A 20,837-nucleotide genomic window follows, 5' to 3' on the forward strand; every position below is an offset into this window, starting at 1 on the left:
ACCCTCGGAGCCACTTGGGACACTGAAGGGGCCGTTTTCGGATTTTTACAGTAACTTGTGAAGCAGTGAAGAAAGAACTTACCGGGAAGCCAGCCCCCAGCTCCTCAGGTGAAAGTGAAACAAAAGAGCAAGACGCCCCAGCATGGACTGGTATTATCGCACACAAACCTCTCCCAAGTCAAAAAGCAGTTTGCTTTCAACCTCATTTTACAGAGCAGATGAGTTGTTGTTGTTTTTTAATCTACAAATTTTAATGGTACATCACTGAATTACTGAGAGAACATAACAGTTGGTTTTTTTTTTTTTGAAAAATTTCTTAACAGAGCATCAGAGTATTGCAACACTTTATTAAGAGTATTGGCTTTGAATTAGTAGCTGAAGTAACAATTGCATGAAGCCAGATTAGGTGAACTGCATAATACTCATACTTGATTTATTGACATTACTTAGCAATTTATTGGACAAAAGTCAAACTTTTTGTTTTTTATTAAGCACATTCCACAGTACAAAGCTGTCATGAATAATATCTGTACAATTTAACAGTTTCAATAGCTGTTCAGACACAAATTTATTTCAAACAGATAATTGGCAAACATAATTAATTACAAGTTAGAATTAGACTATCCCAGTGCTTTAAAACATTAATATAGCAGTAATTTACAGTTGCTCAATTATGGTTAGCAAAATAAAGTCCAGAGTACGGCTGGGAATTACTACTATAATCCCAGAAAGTCAGAATTCCTTGGGTGCCAGAGTCCCCTGCTATAATTTAATAGGCACAATTCAAAGGTTGTGTGCATATTCAAAGGCCATGATCTCCCAAGGAACAAGAACTTCTATATTAAACATGCAAAAACAACAACAGAAAGTCCATTCGTTCAGAAGAATTGCCTCCTCCCCCGCCCCTCCCACACCCCCGGGCTCTCCTAACCAGTCTGATATAAAGCTGTAAGGTGGAGAGTGGTAAAGGTGAACTCACTTCCAGAGCCACTGTCAAGCTTACAACATCTACCTCACGAAATAGAGATTTCCTTTTATTTATTTTTTTACACTTGGAGACTCAACTTCTCAAAAATAGAAATTAATTTGGTAACATGTGGAAGGGAAGGATGCATTTTTAGAAAAGGAGAAAAGAAAAATCAAAAAAGCCAAGCCAAACCAATAAACAAATCACATACACACACTTTGATCCCCACACCGTTCTCAATGCAAAGGACAGAACAGAGCCCAGGGCCCTTCCCTTTAGTTATAGAGTGTGCTTCCACGGGAAGAGGTTTAGTTAACAGGAGGTTCTTATTGGTCCTTTAAAATGTTACTGACATTGCTTAATCTTTGGAAACAATGGCAAGGGGCAAACAGGAACCTAATATTGAACAAGGGAAAAGGAGTGCCAACCGAATGCCAAAGTCCTTTCGGTGCACGGTCGGCGTGAGAGTGCCATTCACACATTCGGGCTGCGGGGCACTCGGGAGCTTTGGGAACCTGCCAGGGCCACAGCGACATGTGACACCAGAGATGACGGCAATGGGATTCAGGAGCTTGAGGCTTTGCACCACACAGGAGTACCCTTCCACTCAAGATGGGCCCCTGAAGCAACCTGCCACGGGATACGGGCTCCAACATATGAGCAGGCCCGGTTAACATCCTGGTAAAGCCAGGATGCCTGAATTCCAGTGCCAGGAAACCCAGTCAACAGGGCCTTCTTGTTCCTCCCTTTCCAGGGTTACTGACGCACAGAAGAATGATCTTTGACGGTGAAGTCAAATGAACGCTAGTACTCAGAGAAGTACTTGGGAGGAAAAGAACGACAAAAAATAATGTTAAGGTACCTCTCTGTTGTATATGCTGCACAATGAATGAAACATTTTGTGTTAAACTTTAGAAACTACATTTTAAAAACAAGATTCCCGTTAAAACCACACACACCACACACATACACACAAAATGACAATGACAAAATAAAAACACCGTATGAATACTGCAGGAAGGGTTCTAGGTAATCCACATCAACCCTGGTATCAGGTTCTTGAGCCCAGCCCATGGCTAAGTGCGAACACACTCTGTATTAGTGTCTCAGGCACAGGGGCCCTGACTCTAGCAACCTTGAGGTTAAACTGTTATGTACATTATATCTACATGCGGATACAGTATTTTAAATTAGGAGGCAAGCACACGTGTAAAAGTGTTACTCTACCAAATATCAGGAGATGGTTGGGGGACAGAGAACAGTTAATAAAAGAGCTATATTACCTGTTGGGAGATAATATAACCTGGCTTATAGTTCTTTAAATTAAAAGAAATTGGTACAGAAAGGAAGTGTGATCCAAAAAATATTACTAAAACAAACCAGAGAAATGTTTCCATTGTCCAACATGTTCCTAATACAGGTCAGAATTCATAATGACTTGGACGGTCAAAAGGAGAATGCTAACTTCTGAAACGGAAAGCCCTGGACATTCTGGGTAGGTGTTTGGCACCCAAAATTTCACCAAAGAAGAATGCGGTTTCTTAGTATCAGACCAAAGTGCAAAGCAATATAAATTAGAGGCCAAGTCTTCTCTTGATGGTCGATTTACTTCTGTAAAACAGACTGTACGTTCCTTTTATATGAACAATTTACATTTGAAGCATTAGATTTTGTTTTTTTTTCACTGACGGGGGGAGGAAATGGGCTTCTGTTCTACTGGAAGTCGGTGAAGCTAAGGTATCCTTCTCAAAGTAGAGGCCGGAATCGGAGGTGAGAAATGTTGGTACTTGGAAGAGTTAGGCTGCTTTGCATCTACCCAGCGTCTAGAACCAATTCCAGCTTCATAACTCAGCTGCGAAGAACTCCCTTAGGCATTTGGTAGCCATGTAGCCAGTAGTTCAAGACTAGGAAACCCTGGGAAAACAAAACAACAAAACAAAACACAAAGGGAGTGTGGATGGATATTCTGGTTAGACATGGAGATATACACCACAGCCCATCCACACCCACACAGACATGCCCTTGTGCACACATAACACATTACTGATTTTCAAATATATAAAACATATAAAAATATTAAAAAAAATAGACTTTATGTATTATATAATATATAAAAAATAAAAGCTGCAAGATGTTTTGAGTGTACTACATACCAGGCATCGTATTTATTTAAAACCACAACAATCTTATGAGGTAGAAACTATTATACCCACTTGACAAATAAAAGAACTAAGGCTCAGACACATTGTTTAGCTCAAAGCATTAGCCATTAAGTGACAGAGAGGGCATTAGAAGAGATGACTGACCCCTGTAACGTACATCTTTCAGTGCTTCCTGCTAAAAATTATGCATGTAACAAAATATGCTTCGTGTTAGATTTTACAGTTAGCATAATCTTTTATGACATCCAAAGCCTACAACGGCTGGTCTCATATCTGCCCAAGAGAGCCCTCATCTATCATTGTGAAACAAAAATATGCAAAAACTAGTAAATAAAGTATTCATTCTAAATAGAATGCTAATAATCAGAAACTACTTCTTTTCAAAATAAATCATTTATAAAAGGACAATACAATGTAGAGGGAAAGACTACTGAATGCTAAATATTGTTTTGACGGTGACCTTGAGTCAGGGACACATTTTAATCATATATTCTACACTCATCCATGTATATAAATATGTGCACACACACACACACACACACGCGCGCGCGCGCGCACGCACCTAAACTTATCATTACTATGTACAATGCAGGCTGACATTTTCTATTCTAAATTTCATCAAAACAAAGTCAAAATCCATTAGAATGATTTCACCATCACTAATGGGTCACAACCCTTTCCAAACACAGCACTAAACCAATAGCCTAGAAGATCTAAAAGTTACCTATATGTCTAAGATTCTCTGACAAAAAGAGAGAGAAAGAGATTTTTTTAAAAAGCTTGTATGTTTTTTTAAAGGAAACTTTCCTAAAAGGTTGTCTATTTTCATAAAGATCAAGAATCCTAATAAGCCTTTTCAATGAGTTCAAGAGAGATTTAATTTCATTCACCACAGCTTTCGCATGAAGGATCTTTAAGAGTATTATTTTTAAAACATTAACATCCACAGATAAGAAGTAGGCACTCTCAAACACTGCTGGCAGGAACGTAAACTGATTTAACCCTTCTGGTGAGTAACATGACTCTGAACCAAAGTCTTTAAACATCATACCTTTAAACCTGACACTGCAGACATTTCTAGAATTTTATCCAAAGGTAATAAAGCAAAGATTAAGCTAAAAGAATGATTACAGCAGTGTATTTTATAACAGCTAAAAGCTGGGGGAAAACTTATGTACATAACAGGGCCCATGCAAACAACTGAATATTATTTTGCCATTAGGGATGGTGATTTAGACAAATACTGACATTACAGACAAGGAACAAATTTACAATAAAGGGGGGGGGGGAAAGCATTTTAAAAACATATACAGTTCTCAACCATAATTTTAGAAAGCCTGAAAGAATATCTACAAGGGAATGAATAATGATGAATCATGAGTAGGAGTTTATTTTCTTTTGGCTTATCTACTTATTCTAATTTCCTAATAATGATCTTATATTGTCTTGTAATAAAAAAGAGAACTACTGTATATATTAGCTCTTAGGAGTTAGTAATTTAAAAAAATGACTCAGCAAATAAATCTGTTGCTAACTTTCCTGACATAGAAATACTCTTACCTTATATTTTAGGGGTGAATATTTTACTGCAAGGTTAAATCATCATTAGGGTAGTGTTTCTTATTATGCATAAATCTTACAGTATCACATGGTAATAATTTTTTTCATGTTACAATAAATGAAAAGAATTTGGAAAAGAGCAGTAAAATCTATAGAGCTGACTGCCAAGGTTGTCAAAAGTAATTCACTTTGAAGAGACAAACACATTTGAGGTTTCACTGCTTGTGCTGCTTAAAAAGCAGATAAGATTTTTCCATTGATTTATAATTGTGGATCATAACAAGGGCAGTTGTTCTTACATTCCCAAAAAGGGGCGGGAGGAGGGCCTGGAAGAAGTAACACCACAGTTTCCTTTCTACCACAGCCAATGAGAGAAACACGATGGGTGACCATTATTCCATTTCTCAACCAAAGAAATCTTGTTCCTGGGCACTTTAAAGTAATATGTAAAAGTTGTCCAATTTGTGAAATTTTACTGTGTTCTAACATTCATCTAGTAAATATGCCAGAGAGGGAAAACATACTATGGATGTCTTGGATTTTACCACATACCTCTCTAAACAGAATGTGAAGACAAACACACATATCAAAAATACAAAAGAAAAAAAAAGCGTTAACCACTTAAGTTGTTCTCTGATATACCTATTCCCCTGAGACTATCCATTCCAGCTACAGTTGCCCAGGTCCTATTTTATGTGCCGCTCTTATGTGGAAAAACAAAAGCATAGGTGGGATGCAGCTAAAGCAATGTGCAGAGGAAAATGTATAGCTTAGAAAAGAAAAAGAATGAAATAAATTGAACAAAAGATGTGCAAAGCTGCTTTTGCAAAGCAAAGGGAAGCAAAGCAAAGCAAAAGTGCAATACTGCTAGGAGGCTGAAGAAGACCTAAATAGTAGAGAGTTCTACCATGTTTATGGGTTGTAAGACTCAACATTTGTTAAGGTGGAAATTCTCCCCCAGAATGATCTTACAATTCAATGCAGTGCTAACTATAATCCCGGTTGTCCTTTTCATAGACTTTGACAATTCAAAACTGAATATGAAAACCTAAAGAATCTAGAATAGTCAAAGCAATTTTTTTTTTAAGTTGGAATATTTATTACACACTATGGTATTGGCGAAAGGACAGCCACATAAATCATGGACTTAGAACAGAGTCCAGAAATAGACCTACAAATAAATGGTCAATTGACTTTTGGACAAAGACGCTAAAGCAAATCTATGAGAAACGGAAATTCTTTTAATCAGATAGTGCTGGAACAACTAGACAGCTATATAAAAAGACCAGTGACTTTCTTATCTCACACCACACACACAAATTAAATGATCAAAGACGGAAATGTAAAAGCTAAAAATACAAAACTTTTGAAACTATGCCGGTCCAAACAGGAATCACTACCTATGTGTAACTATTTGAATGTAATGTTAAATAAAGTATGATTAAATACAATTAAACATTCAATTAAATTCAATTAAAATTTAATTTAAAACTTAGTTCCTGAGTCACACTGGCCACATTTCAAGAGCTCAATAGCCACAAGTGGCTATTGCCTACCACAGTGGACAGTGCACTTCAGAAAATGTCAACTGATGCAAGCCAGTCTTTGCTAAGGCTGGGATGGGGTCAGGCTTTGACTACAAAGGTGGCACAAGGGAACTTTTGAGGGTGACAGAAATATTCTTATCTTGATTGTGGAGGTATTTTCAGGTATACATTTGTAAAAACTCATCAAACGGTACACTTTAAACGAGTGCAAGTTTTGCACAAATCCTATCTCCGTAAAACTGGCTTAAAAAACAACAGGGGCAGGGGCAGAGGGAGACACGTACAACTAGGTGACCTGTCTACCTAGGGAACGTATCTAGTACCTGACCGTGTCAGTTTAGATGATTTACTCCAATTTTTCACTGACTTATTATCTTTATGCTTGCTGAAGGTGACTGCAGGAATACCCTAAAACTGTATTTATCTACTTAAGGGTAAATTCTTGTGTGGCCTCGGAGAAAAAACACAAATATGTCATTTTGGCCATGGGTGTCACTTGCCCAACAAACATCAATGAGCGCTTACAATATACCGGGGACTCCAATGAACCCTGGAGCTCCGCAACACAAGGAGGCCCACGGCCTTGTGAGTGGGACAGGCGTGCAAACCATTTCAATATCAAATAATAAATTAAGCATGAAATGAAAGGGCAGAGGGGGAGTGGGGCTGTCTAGAAGCCATAATAACACAAGCAAGGGGAGGGAGATGGTGGAGGTCTGCACTACTGTAGTGTAATTAGAGACATTAAACAGAGTTCAGTCTGGCTGCAGCTAGGGTTTTGGAAGGGAGTAACAGGAGACGGGAGCATGGGGAGCATAGTGAGGACACAAGGTAACAGCCAGATGCTCAAACTCCTGTCAGCTAATGTGAAGTAGTTGAACCATGATCCCGTGAACGGCAGGAAACCAGTAAGGCAGAGGACAGCAGAGGCAGGGCTTAAGATGATCCTAACTGACAGCAGAATGGAGAGCGGGCTGAAGAGGGAGAGGAAAGACCAGGAGGGAAACCAGTTTTCATCTAGGTCCATTTCTCCTTCCCTGTATCTTCCTTAGGATTTTGGGGAAGGGCGGTTGAAGCGCGGAGGAGCAATCACTCAAGAGATCCTTGCCTTCTTCCTCTGTAATCCCCCATTGTATCTATTTTAAGGCTCCATTCAAAAAAATGTAATAATTCTGCCATACAGTTTTTTCAACTTTGGAAGAATCCATCCAGAGAGAAGGTGGCAAGGCAGATAGATGGTCACCATCATGAGAAATAATATGAACGCACTTGGGACCAGGAACAGTAACTATGTATGTGGCTTACAGGTTGTTACTGCTCACCTCCCACATCCAGGCAGACACTGCCAACCCATCACAGCATTATCCCTTGGGGTCACAAAGTCCCAGAATCCTTCCAAAGGCAGCACTCCAGCCAGGCACTACTGATCAAACTCAGCCAGGATGAAGAAAAAGCTTATTTGCCATTCCTGCAGTCCCTTGGTTTATCACTAATCGATGGCACAGGGGCAAGACTGGAGGACAGCAAACTTTCTTAAAGAGCTGTCTAATAAATATTTTAGATGTCACAAGCCATATGGTCTTTGTGGCATCTAGTCAACTCTTCCAATGAAGTATGAAAACAGCCACAGACAATACGTAAACAACTGAGCGTGGCTATTATAATAAAATTTCATTCATGGACACTAGAACTTGAATTTCATATAATTTTCGTGTGTCATGAAATAGTACTCTTCTTCTAATTTTTTTCAATTATTTAAAAGTGTAAAAAACTATTCTTAGCTTGCTGTAGCAGGGGAATAAAATCAGGCGGTGGAACAAATCTGGACTCTGCCTATAGTCCGCTGACTCTTGGGTAAGACAAACTTCCTGGACATCTGTGTTTTGGGCCTTAGAGTCTTAAGTAAGAAGTATTAGAAATGATGGTAACTTGGTGATCTAAGGGCCCTTTTTTTTTTTTTCTCCCCACAATTCTGCATCTAAACTCTCTTTACACTTTTAACATTTAATGAGCAGAAAACATACAATGATAAAGAGCCACTAAGTAGTAAGTAATATTTTAAAATAAGTATGAATTTTATTTATTAATCAGTCTTTACATACATATATACACAGTAATACAAGTAGGTACAAACCAATTTATTCAATCTGTAAAGTTTAACGTGCACAGGATTTACTGGCCCCCTTGCAAAATATTCAGAGTTGGAAATACTGCTCCAGATGAACAGGGTCATCAGGTCCCAGGACACAGCCAAGTAAGGCTTCTCATCCTCTAGACTGGACACCCTTAGTAATCAAAACATGCCATCATCAATGGTTACAATGGATCTAACTCTTCCTGTAACCAGAGCAAAGGACTTTGCCTCCAGGGTACCTGTTGTATCTAGTGGACGAAGAATGGGTTCTAGGGGCTCACTCAACAAACACCTTTCTTTCATTCCTCTTCTAGGGGACAGTGATGGTGGGTAGATTATACCAGGGACAGAGGGGGAAGTTTGAGTGTTTGGCTGATGTTGTTTTTTTTTTTTTTTTAAATAAAAGAACTGAAAAACAGGAAAGAGAAAAAGGAGATTCCTGCACCCCAAAACAGAATCTGAAGGACCTTGCCTGTGTTAAACTGACAGGAAATCATTTAGGAAATCAGTTTCTAAAAACAGGAATCACACTGTCTGCCCATGTGAAAACCCACAATATGTAGGACTCTGATTTAGACCTTATTTTAATGTGACCATAAAGATCTAGCCTTACATGAGAACTGCAAAGTTGACACAGCTAAAAAACACTAATCACTTTGGTTCCTGTCGATGGGGAGCCCAAATCACAAAATTCCCCCAAAGGGAAGATGAATTCAATTAGCAAGATTAAACTCACCTGAAACGGGTAAAGTGCAGACTGTTATCTGGAGATGTAAGTGTATGTTCTGGAGGGAGAACGGGTCTCATTCTGGGCACTGGGAGGCACATTTAAGAAATCCCAAATCAAAATAGTGTCATCATGGGAGCTGCTGATGATCTGAAATTCATCAAACTGTAGCCGAAACACACGTCCAGAATGTTCCTGTGAAATGTGACAGCTTGATGAGTAAAATGAGACCTTTACAATCCCTCATTTCTACCCGTGCTCTGGCGCAGGCGGAAAATGCAGCTACTCCAGGCTTACTGAATGTTCCAGAGCTTACTGATCTTTGTCCTTCACCCCAGGGACAAAATTCTGGCTTTTCCTTCTAGGCCTCTTCTTTAAATTAATCTTTGTATCTGAGATCCTGGCTCATTAATGTGTCAAAGAAGAAAAATTATGTGATCGCCTCACCAAAGATCTTGGAAAGGTGAACAACAATATTTAATACCCATTCTTGATACACTGCAAAAAGGACCAGAAGGATAGTGTTTTTAACATTACCATGAATATCTATTTCAACCACAGCCAAACTCAAAACTAATGGTGGAATGTAAGAAGCATTCTCATTAAAATCACGAAGAAAACAAGAATGGCCCTCACCATAGTTCTGCATGTTCTAATCGATGCAAGAAGCAAAGAAATAGAATAAAAGGTAAAGCTACGAAAAATACGAAAAATCTATCAATATTTTCAAAAAACTGTCTCCTCATTAATATAACAAAAGCAACCAGACTACTAGAAATAATGAGCCTGCTAAAGATGTTAAAACAAGATTTACATAAAGTATTTTTAAATGCCAAAGCAATAATTCACACAATATAGACTGAGGAGAAATTCCATCTTAATAATACAGAAATGTGCTGTATTATAAAAATTCAACGTAACCAGATACCCGTATTAAGAACTCTCCCAAGGGGCACCTGGGTAGCTCAGTCGGTTAAGTGTCCGACTTCGGCTTAGGTCATGATCTCACAGTTCGTGGGTTTGAGCCCCGCATCGGGCTCTGTGCTGACAGCTCGGAGCCTGCAGCCTGCTTGGAATTCTGAGTCTCCCTCTCTCTCTGCCTCTCCCCCACTCATGCTCTCTCCCCATCTCTCAAAAATGAATAAACATCTAAATAAATAAATAAAAATAAACAAACAAACAAACAAACAAATAAATAAATAAATAAAAGAACTCTTCCAAATCTACAGGAAGGAAATACTTTGAGCTCTACGAGGAAACCAATCCACCTACAAATGAGGATGTCTGCTTTCATGTTTTAAGTTGTATTAATGTTCCTTAGGGAAGAGCTCACTGTAACGTCAATGTCAATTACTCTCTGATTTGGGCTAACCAAAATGAACAAAACAGTGCATTTCTCTGAAGGCACGCTGTGAGATACACAAGATTTCCTGTGACACAGCTGGGCAGGTCCATCTACAGGAGGCCACCCTCCAGCACGGGAACCACTCCCACTTCAACAGATTACCTACCACCAACGTGCGCAAACACAACGTGCTTGCTGGGGCTCGAGGGTCCAGAGCAGCTTGCAAGTCCCAAACTTTAATTTTCCTAGAAAAGAAGACTGCGATTAGTGGGAAAGTTAACATTTTATATATTGTCGAGCACTTCCTTGATAGAAAGGAGTGCACATGAACTGCTAGTATAAAAGCTAGTGGAGGGGTGCCTGGGTGGCTCCACTGGTTGAGTATCTGACCCTTGATCTCGGCTCAGGGTGTGATCTTGCAGTTTGTGGGATCAAGCCCAGCAACGGGCTCTATGCTGACAGTGTGGCGCCTGCTCGGGATTCTCTCTCCCTCTCTCTCTGCCTCTCTCCACTTGTACTCTCAATCTCTCTCTCAAAATAAATTTTAAAAAATAATAATAAGCTAATGGAGAACATGCTTATGTTTTTACAAATTACTTAAACTAATTACATCTGATTTTGGAAAAAACAAGGACCTACACATTCTCAGGATTGCTGAAACTGTGAAGAAATATTTTTAAGGGAGATAAGAAAACAACTTCATGCTATCTGAATTCAGTTCCTGACTTGATAATCTATGTCACCAAATTCATTAATCGGGGGCTCTCTAGGGCTGAGTAGGTGCTGCTGACAGAAACTAGGGCTCTCTGGGAAATTCCAAGGATACCTTTCTTCAAACTAAGCAAATGCTGAAAGTTAATAATAGGAGCATAAACAGACCAACTAATCTGTGAGTATATACAAGGTCACCTTGAAAGGTTTACAGTTGCCACTTGCTCATTTAAAAAGTCACGAGGCTTTTTAAAGAGTATTTGTTCAATTAACCAAAAGGGGAAAGGAAATGTATCGCCGAACACACACACACACAGTTGGTTTAATTTAGGGCGAAGGCAAAGAACTGAATTCCCACACAACCTTTACAATAACGGTTAAAGGTGTAAGCACAGGAGTTACAGAGGCTCTGCTAGACTTGGGGCAAGACTGCTCATCCTTCTGGGCCAGAGTGGCCTCACTTGATCAAGTGGTACGGCAACACCTGCCATCCACCATTACACAGAAGGGACCGGGCACAGAACTGGCAGATACGTAGCTGCTTAATATTCAGCACTCCTTTTCCTCTAGATACCATGGCAGCAGTGCACTTAGAAATCTGAAATACATACCCATCATAGGCCCCACTGACAATCCTCTTGTTATCAAACCGGATGCATCGGACCAATTCTTCATGTCCCTCTAGGACTCTTAAACAGGCACCACATTCGATATCCCATAGCCTTGAATGTGAAACAGATCTCTGTGAAACAACTTCCCACACATGATTCACACTACCTGCCCCGTAACGTGACTTTCACTCTCTCCTGAACTTTGTTTCTATCTCGTTCCCAGTCTACACCGTACACAGAGAGAGATATGCATGTACATTTATACCATTTGTACATTTTAAAGCACTAATTTGGGTAGAAGCCTTACTTCTCATTGTATTTTCTTTTACTCAACTGGAAACCTTTTTTAATCACACGCATGTATTACTATTTAAATAAGATCAACAAACAACAAACTTCAATTATATTTAGTTCCTAGGCATTCTTTTGATGTCTGAATTGATTAAACCATGTAGCCAAATGGTCTAGGAAGGGCTTTTCCGGGGGAGATAGGGACTGCAGGCAGGAGAGAAGAAAAGGCATGATGTGTGTGGGCTGGGGGAGGATATAATACAGTCAGGAAGGTAGGCTTCCACCCCAGGCACTTCTAGCCTGGAATCCATGAGACCCACTGAAGTTAGAACCAGTGGACCAGTAATGGTCTTCCTCTCCTGATGAGGTTTAGGGACACCCCTCCTAGGTAACACTCCCGGACACGAGGGTTGTCCAGTTTACACAGTCACAGTGGGAGCCTCTCATTAAGTATATGAAGTGTCTCAGGAACATGAACCCACACACTATGCCCAGCCTTCTTCTCAGTGTATGATTTACAGAACAGTTCTGAAAATAAAAATTTTTTAATTTTTCTGTCATCATTGATTTTTCTACATTGTTTATAAACATAAATCATAGCAAACTAACGTGTACAAAACAAAGTCAGCAAACTCATTCTGTAACAACATTTTCTTAGCCCCTCTCCCAATAGCTCTTACCATATACCCAATGAATATTTTACCACAGCCACCCTCAGCAAATCTTCTCATCAGTGTCAGTGACGGTGGCTTCTCTAACCTACTGTGAGCAGAGCCATTCAGCACTGCCACTGACTCCAAAGTGGTTCCCCTCTATAAACTATAAAGGAATATACATTATTATTTTGTAAAATCTCACAGATTCCGGTGAGAATGGTAAGGACTATTTACTGATGAAATATTAAGTAATATAAAGCATGATGGATACAAGAGAACCAAGATTCAGGGTCAACTGACTTTAATAATATCTTAAAACTTAAAAGGATAAAGAAAACTTGCAGCAGTTTCAGCTTTATTGCTGTTTTGTTCCCTCCTTCCTTCTTTCTTTTAAAAATCATCTTGAAGCCAATCTTTATTTTGCCCAAACATTAAACAATTTGATTAAAAAGAAAAAAAGCTACCAGCATATGTTGGGACAATGGAAAAACGACTTGGGATCAGTGAGTAGATATTTAAGGGAAATTCTTAACAAATACAGTGTTTATGGATAGTCAGATTTATTAGAAAGCAAGGACACTGAGTGCTGGGAAAAAAAAAGGGAGATAAAATAAATGATGAAACAGGAGTGGATGATGTTGTAGTGTAGCCTCGGGTGAGACACAGATAAATCAAGTACACTCCTCCCACCTGTTAGTGAGGGAGACAGGAGCTCACAGATAAGGGAAAGTAGAGAGTCAGGCTGGAGCGTCCTCTCTTCTGAGGAGTTCTGGTATGAAGGGATCTTGGGTGGAGTTTATGTCATAAAACGTGTGTATTGGAGGAGTCAGTTTACCCACTTCAGTTCACAGGACCAAATGGACTAATAAAAGTTACCTATAGTTTTCTTACTTGAAGTATCTCCAAAGGCTCCAAGTCTTTTGAGCATCAGGACTGGGGCAGGAGTCAAAACTATAGCAAAAATCAGCCTACTCTGTCAGCACACCAGCTTCTACTCACCTTATGGTATTATCTGATGATCCACTAACAACCAGCCGATCCCTGTACTGGAGACAGGCAATGCCTCGCTTGTGCCCATTCAGAGTACGAACAAACTCACAGGTGCTCGTGCTCCAGACCTGCATAACCAATTAATAATACTTTAAGAATAAACGCCGAAAAGTCCCCTCACAATATACCTTTTTAAAAACATCAGAGCTTCTAAGAATGACCAAAATACTTGATTATGAAATCTGGCTCAGAAGCTGGGGGACCGACTGGCCAGCATACAGTTTTCTTAGCTGCAGAGTGATAAAACAGGAATGAAACACAGAGGGAAGCTGTGAAGTCTCCAACCTTGAGATATTCACAAAGAGAACATCTCCTGGATGGTTCAGACATTCACTTGCCTAGAGGGAAGAGTGTGGGCCAGATTTTATGTTTTCATGCCAGCTGACATGTCATATCCAATGTAACTGATGTGAAAAAGTTTCACCTTTCACATCCTCCTCTTTTCCAGCATAGTTTCTTGAACAGCTCCATTTGTTTTGACACATCACTCCTAATATTATGTATGTGGAATAAATAATCCCTCTTTTGTGAAACCATCTGCAAGACTTAGATGTTCACAGACACACTTAATATATTACAAGCCAAATAAGGAGACGCAAAGCAACCAGAGTGCCCTGAATTATTTTACCAGCTGCGTTTGTAGTTGAATGGGATAACTAGATCTCCACATGCAAAAGAATGAAGTCAGACCCCCAACTCACACAATATACAAAAATACAATTCAGAATAAACCAAAGGCCTAAATGTGAGAGCTGAATCTATGAAACTCTCAGAAGAAAACACAGGAGTAAATCTTTGTGATCTTGGATTAGGCAATGGTTTCTCAGACAGGACAATAAATGCACAGGGAACAAAAGGCAAAAATTGATCAATTGCACTTCATCAAAATTAAAGTTGTCTGTGTGGCAAAGAACATCATCAAGACAGTGAAAAGAGAAGCCACAAGATGGAAGAAAATATTTCCAAATCATTCACCTCTTAAGGTACTTGTAACCAGAATATATAAAGAATTTTTGTAACTACACAGTAAAAAAACAAACAAACAAACAAAAAACACCCAAATAATCCCATTTTTTAAGTACATGAAAGATTTAAACAGATGTTTCTCCAAAGAAGATACAAAAAAGGCCAATAATCACTGAAAAGATGCTCAGTATCATTGGTCACAAGGGAAATGGAAACAAAAACCAGAGATAACCACTACACAACTACAAGGATGGCTGTAATAAAAAAGACGGACAATCACAAGTGCTGGCAAGGATACGGAGAAATCCTCCAGGCTGATATTATGCAACGGCTGCTCTGTAAAAAAGGCCCAAACCCTCCTGACTTCCAGGCAGTGATCTTGTTCCAACCGGTCTGACTGAATGGTAAGTGAGTTACTGCACACAAACCCTACTTGTTCAACTGCCAGACCACTTTATCTAAAGGTTGATGCTACCTCTGTGATGTGTGGGGCTAGATACTAGATACCAGAATGCCACCTAGTGCTGGTCATAAAAAGAAGGTTTTTTGATCCAGATTCAAATGCTCGCACAATGCTGGTGGGATTTTAACACAGCGTAGCCACTTTGGAAAACGTTTGGCAGCTCTTCAAAATATCGAACCCAGAGTTACAATTCCAAGAGAACTGAAAATGTATGTCTGTGCAAAAAGTTATACACAAATGTTCATGGCAGCACTATGTTTAACAAATGAAAGGTGCAAACAACCAAAATGCCCATCAACTGATGAACAGATAAACAGAGCGTGGTACATCCACACAATGGAATTTTCTTCAGTCGTCAGAATGAATAAAGTACTGACACGTGCTACAATATTCATGGATGAACCATGAAAACACCACATTAAGTGCAAGAAGCCAGACAGAAAAGACCACATATTATAGGATTACATTTATATGAAATGTCTAGAAGAGGCAAATCCATGGACAGAAAATAGATTAGTGATTGCTAAGGACCAGAAGAAGAGAACAGGGGTTGACTGTCAGTGGGTAGGAGGTTTTTTCAGGGGGCAATGAAAATGTTCTGAAACTAAACTATATTAAATGGCTAACACTGTAACTACATTAAGGGGCACTGGACTGCATGCTTTAAGTGGTGAAACTCACAGTATGTGAACTATATCTCAAAAGCTAACATTTTAAAAAGTTAAAATGGATACTGGGATCAGACCTGCATTTACTACATCCTATGACTCACCATAGACTACAACCATTTGTCTCATGCCTGCCACCCACCATACGCCGAGCTTCTTGAGGGCAGGGATGGGTCTTATTCATTATTGTATCTCCAGCATCCAGCCTAGGGTCTATGGCCAGGCATAGATCATTAAGTGGATTAATTCAAATGAAGTGAATTAAGTGAATAAATCAAATCTCAGCTCCGCCACTAACTAGCTGTGTGGTCTCCAGCCCAGTTCTTCACTCTCTGAGCCCCATTTGTAAAATTGAGGCAATACCTTCCTCAACAGAGTACTGGAAGAGATCAGTGACAGGGTAAGGTGAAGCTCCTAGCACACAGTACATGTTCCACAGGTTAGTTCTCTTCCCCTTAAACACGCGATCAATGGTGTTATTTCATGAAATAGAAGGCTGCTCTCCATCGTGGACCCATGACCCTTTCCTCCTACCTTGCCTGTGATTCCAGAAGCATGAAGAATGCGATTGCCTCAAGGGTTCAAGCACAGATGAGGGAGATTACAGATCTTGCCCAGTACCAGGTTAGTAAAGCCCACCTCTGCTTCCTCTGTGTTTGAAAAGGCACAGGAGGAAGCAGAGTTATGACTAGTAGATACACTTACTTTGATGGTTCTGTCACCAGAGGCAGACACGATGTATTTATCATCAAAGTCTACCACATTGACAGCAGCACGGTGGCCAACCAGGACACGGCGTAGAGTGATATCGGTAGCAGAAGCCATGTCCCACACAGCGATGGAGCGATCCTTGGAACAGGTCACCATAAGTCCATTGCTGAAGCGTAAGTGCAGTACAGCCTCATTGTGGTGGATCAATGTGTTCAGAACTTCACCCGTGTTCACATCCCAGACTCTAGAGAACAGAAAAGTACAATGCATGATTACTGAGACAACCAGAAGAGTCAGTGTCTGTGCCCTGGGCCCATTCTTAGTAGTAGGCTAGGGAGATGTAAGCTTCACTTGTGACTGGGACCTCACACCCAAGACCATGTTTAAAAGGAGCCCCCAGAAGCAATTATTGTATTTGCTGAGAAGTACTGAGAGGGTTTCAAAAAAAGAAGGCCAATTATGGAGGGGCCTGGGTAGCTGCTCAGTCAGTTAAGTGTCTGACTGTTTATTTCAGCTCAGGTCATGATCTCACAGTTCATGTGTTTGAGCCCCACATCGGGCTCTGCACTGACAGTGCGGAGCCTGCTTGGGATTCTCTCTCTCCCCTTCTCTTTCTGCCCCTCCCCCACTCATGCTCTCTTGATCTCTCAAAATAAATAAATAAACTTAAAAAAAAAAAAAGGAAGAAAGAAGGCCAACTCTGGCTCTGTCCAGGTTTAGGTTTATTTAACATCAGGTAATCAGGGACAGTGAGGACAACAAAATGATTCTTCAAGTAAGTGGGCTCGCAGGGAGTCTGAGATGACAGGGGAAGGAGGCTTCATAGCTGGGGAACTGAGGGCAGTTTCCAAGCTTAAGGCTCTTTTTGGCCTCTGATAGGTCTCAGAGTCCATTACTTACCATTGCACACTAGAGACTGTAAGTCATGACAACTCATCAATTCCCACATGCATCTATTTACCCAACTGCTTTATGGACAAAGGCAATATGGCAGCTGCTCCATCCATGACATATAAGGTTCTCAGGGGCAGCCCTTTCATGTCACAGCTTTTCTGTAAACCCAATCTCCTAAGAGGACAAATTCACACAGACCAAAGGAGGAAAGTCACAGGCTTCTGTGCAGAAGCAGTGCCTGAAAAGCACTGAGTCAGAGAAAGGACACTAGCATGCTGGTGACTTTTCCAAATGTCTGGAGCATGGTCTCCCAGGAGAAAGCTAGTCTAACACTAGGTAATATTTCCTAGTACATTTCCATCTCTATAACATACAACAACGAGCATAGGACCTACTTAACAAAAGGTGGCTTTCTAGCCTGCTTTGTTCAAATAAACCCACACCTGAAGTGGTTTTGAAATACAGCATATAAAACATATACAAAGAATGTGTGTCCTTATCCCCGAAAAGGGTGCAGTCTCAGTCTTCTCAGACCAGCGAAGCCAAATCACTCACCTCACTGTAGAGTCTGAAGAACCAGTCACAATGACACGTTCATCATACTGGAGACAAAGGACAGAGCCAGTGTGTCCCGTTAACACTTTCAAACATTCCAAGCTGGTTTTATCCCAAATCTATGGAGACAAGATCAACCACAAACAGTGATTTAGTATATCACCTTCTGATAAATGTTTCTGTCTCACCTTACTTTCTGAATCACAAAATAGAACAAACCTGCATTACAGTAAATAAGAGCAGTTAAACTTCAAACAGGTGGAAAATGACCAAAAAAAGGGACGAGGCAATATCGAATAACTTCCAAAACAGATGTGCTATTTTGTTTACTTTGTCCCTCTGACTATTATACTTACTATATTTAACAGCCTTATAAAGGGAATTTTTAAATAAACGCTGAAACACAGTGTGACAACATTAAGAGCCTTTAAAAATGCATATCTCTAACCCATTATGATTACTTACAAAAATTTTAAAACGAAAAATGTTCGACATTTCAGAAAAATTTCAAAGTAAACTGAAAAGCTTTTAATGAGAGAATATAATGCTTCGTTACAGTTATGTTTTTTAAAAATAGAATAAAAGCCATCTATATGGTGATATAATCAATATATTTAAAACAAAAAAAAAGATGAAAAGGAAAGATAATGTTAATAATAGTCGGCTTTGTTCTCTGAGTGTTCTTTTTCTCCCTTCTTTTGATCTTTCCAATGTTTTTCAAGTTTTCAATACTCCCCACATATAATTGGGGATAGGAAATCATTTAAAGATTGGATTGTTAAAAATAGATCGTGTGAACCTGTTTCTTCCTTTGTAAAATCATACTGTCATAATTTGCAGCATCCCTCAAGTTTACTACAAATAGCCAAAACAAGACATTTAACTGTCTTTCTACAACAGCAAGACCTGCTTCTAATTTCTGACCTATTAGAACCACGGTTATCTTGAAAGAGTGATTGGTGATCCAGGACTGGTACAGAATGAAGGACAAAAGGTTTCCAACCACTGTTCTAGATGATCTCTCTAAAGTGCATCTCTGCTCTACTGTTTATGTCTCGTAAATAAAATGCATGCCTATTTTAAACATAGTGTGCCTCTATTAATGGCACTCTTTTAGAAACACATCCGATGTAAATGAAACGCAAGCCTGTGGTTAGCCTATGCTCTGACAAGGTCCTTATAAACCATTCTTTTTTTTTTTTTCTTTTTAAGGTGTATTTATTTATTTTGAGAGAGAGAGAGAGAGAGAGAGAGTGCACCCATGCGGGGGAAGGGCAGACAGAGAAGGGAAGGGGGGGGGTGGGGAGTCCCACGCAGGCTCCACATTGTTGGGTCGAAGCCTGATGCAGGGCTTGAACCCACGAACCATGTGATCATGAGCTGGATGCTTAACCAACTGAGCCACCCAGGCACCTCCCTTATAAAACATTCTCACTATTCCTTAAAGGATAACTGCCCAAATTAAATAGTAACATATGTCACTCTTGCCAGAGTATATTTATGGCTGCAGGTTATCAGGGCTACTGATTGATAAGTATCACATAAAAATAGGGTTCTGAGGTCAAATATATTTTGGAAGTGGGGAAACACTGGGTATCTCTCTCCTGCAGACCTCAGAGTCTTTATGTGCTACTCTATCCTGTGAATTTCTAAGGAGATACAGCATGCCATCAGCTTGAGGACAGACTAAAAGAAATTATTCAGAAAAGAGTGGGGGGCAGGGGGGAAGCCTGGAGAAAATGTAAGACAATAACAAAAGATCTACTATTTATGTAATTAGAGTCTCAGAAGGAGAAAAAAAGAAAAGGGGGCAGAAAAAATATTTGAAAAAATAATGGCCAAAGACTTTTGAAATCTGGTGAATGAAAGACATAAATTTACAGATCCAAAAGCTCAGTGACTAGCCTGGGTGACTCAGTCAGTTAAGCTTCCTACTTCGGCTCAGGTCATGATCTCACAGTTCGTGGGTTTGAGCCCCGTGTCGGGCTCTGTGCTGACAGCTCAGAGCCTGAAGCCTGCTTTGGATTCTGTGTCTCCCTCTTTCTCTCTGCCCCTCCCCTGCTCGCTCACTCTCTCTCTCTCAAAATAAACATTAAAAAAAAAAATTAAAAAAAAAAAAAAGATTTGGATACTTCACCACCAAATATACAGATGGCAAATAAGCACATGAAAAGATCATGTGATCATCAGTCATTGGGGAAATGTAAATTAACTCAAAATGACATATGTCTACATACTTATTAGAATGGCAAATATCAACCTGAGAATACCAAGGGCTGACAAGGTTGCATAACAAAGGGAACTCTCATACCTTATTGATAGGAACATAAAATAGTACAGCCACTTTGAAAACCAGCTTGGCCATTTCTTAGCAAGAAATACAGATACTTACCATATGGGTCAACAATCCCACTCCTATGTTTTTACTCAAGCGAACTGAAAATGTATGTTCTCATAAAAACTTGCATACATGTTTATAGTGGCTTTATTCATAATTGTGAAAACTGGAAACACAAATGTCCTTCAACAGGTAGACGGATGAACACTCTGGGATGCACCAGAAAGTAGACTGCTACTCAGCAAGAAAAGGGAATCAACTACTGCTAAGTGTAACAAAGGAGATAATCTCATCTAAGATGCTAAGTATAAGAAGCCAAACTCAAAAAGCTACATACTGTGTGAGTCCATTTATAGACTGTTCTCTAAAAAGCAAAATTATAAGGATAGGGAAAAAAAGACTGAGAAAAAAAAAGGTTGGGGCACCTGGGTGGCTCAGCTGGTCAAGCATCCAACTCCTGGTTTCAGCTCAGGTCATGATC

General features: G+C 39.8%; 1 protein-coding gene across 8 annotated transcripts in view; it reads right to left on the bottom strand.

Moving 5' to 3' along the window:
• Window positions 1-327: 327 nt before the first annotated feature.
• The window catches only part of FBXW11 (F-box and WD repeat domain containing 11), a 120,342-nt gene continuing 99,832 nt past the window's right edge, over window positions 328-20,837 (bottom strand). For 7 of the 8 annotated variants that reach the window (XM_025924910.2, XM_025924911.2, XM_025924909.2 and 4 more), the window contains 7 exons: window positions 18,019-18,137; window positions 16,564-16,813; window positions 13,711-13,829; window positions 11,765-11,875; window positions 10,609-10,687; window positions 9,107-9,292; window positions 328-2,881 (listed from right to left, as the gene is read on the bottom strand). In XM_025924910.2, coding sequence (XP_025780695.1) covers window positions 9,131-9,292; window positions 10,609-10,687; window positions 11,765-11,875; window positions 13,711-13,829; window positions 16,564-16,813; window positions 18,019-18,137 — 840 coding nt within the window. In that variant the 3' untranslated portion in view covers window positions 328-2,881; window positions 9,107-9,130. Of the gene's footprint in view, window positions 2,882-8,290; window positions 8,522-9,106; window positions 9,293-10,608; window positions 10,688-11,764; window positions 11,876-13,710; window positions 13,830-16,563; window positions 16,814-18,018; window positions 18,138-20,837 lie in introns of those variants that run through there. The other variant, XM_086715226.1, reaches the window with a different exon arrangement.

This window comes from Puma concolor, chromosome A1 (assembly GCF_028749965.1).
Source record: "Puma concolor isolate L17-30 chromosome A1, mPumCon1.1.hap2, whole genome shotgun sequence".
NCBI lineage: Eukaryota > Metazoa > Chordata > Mammalia > Carnivora > Felidae > Puma > Puma concolor.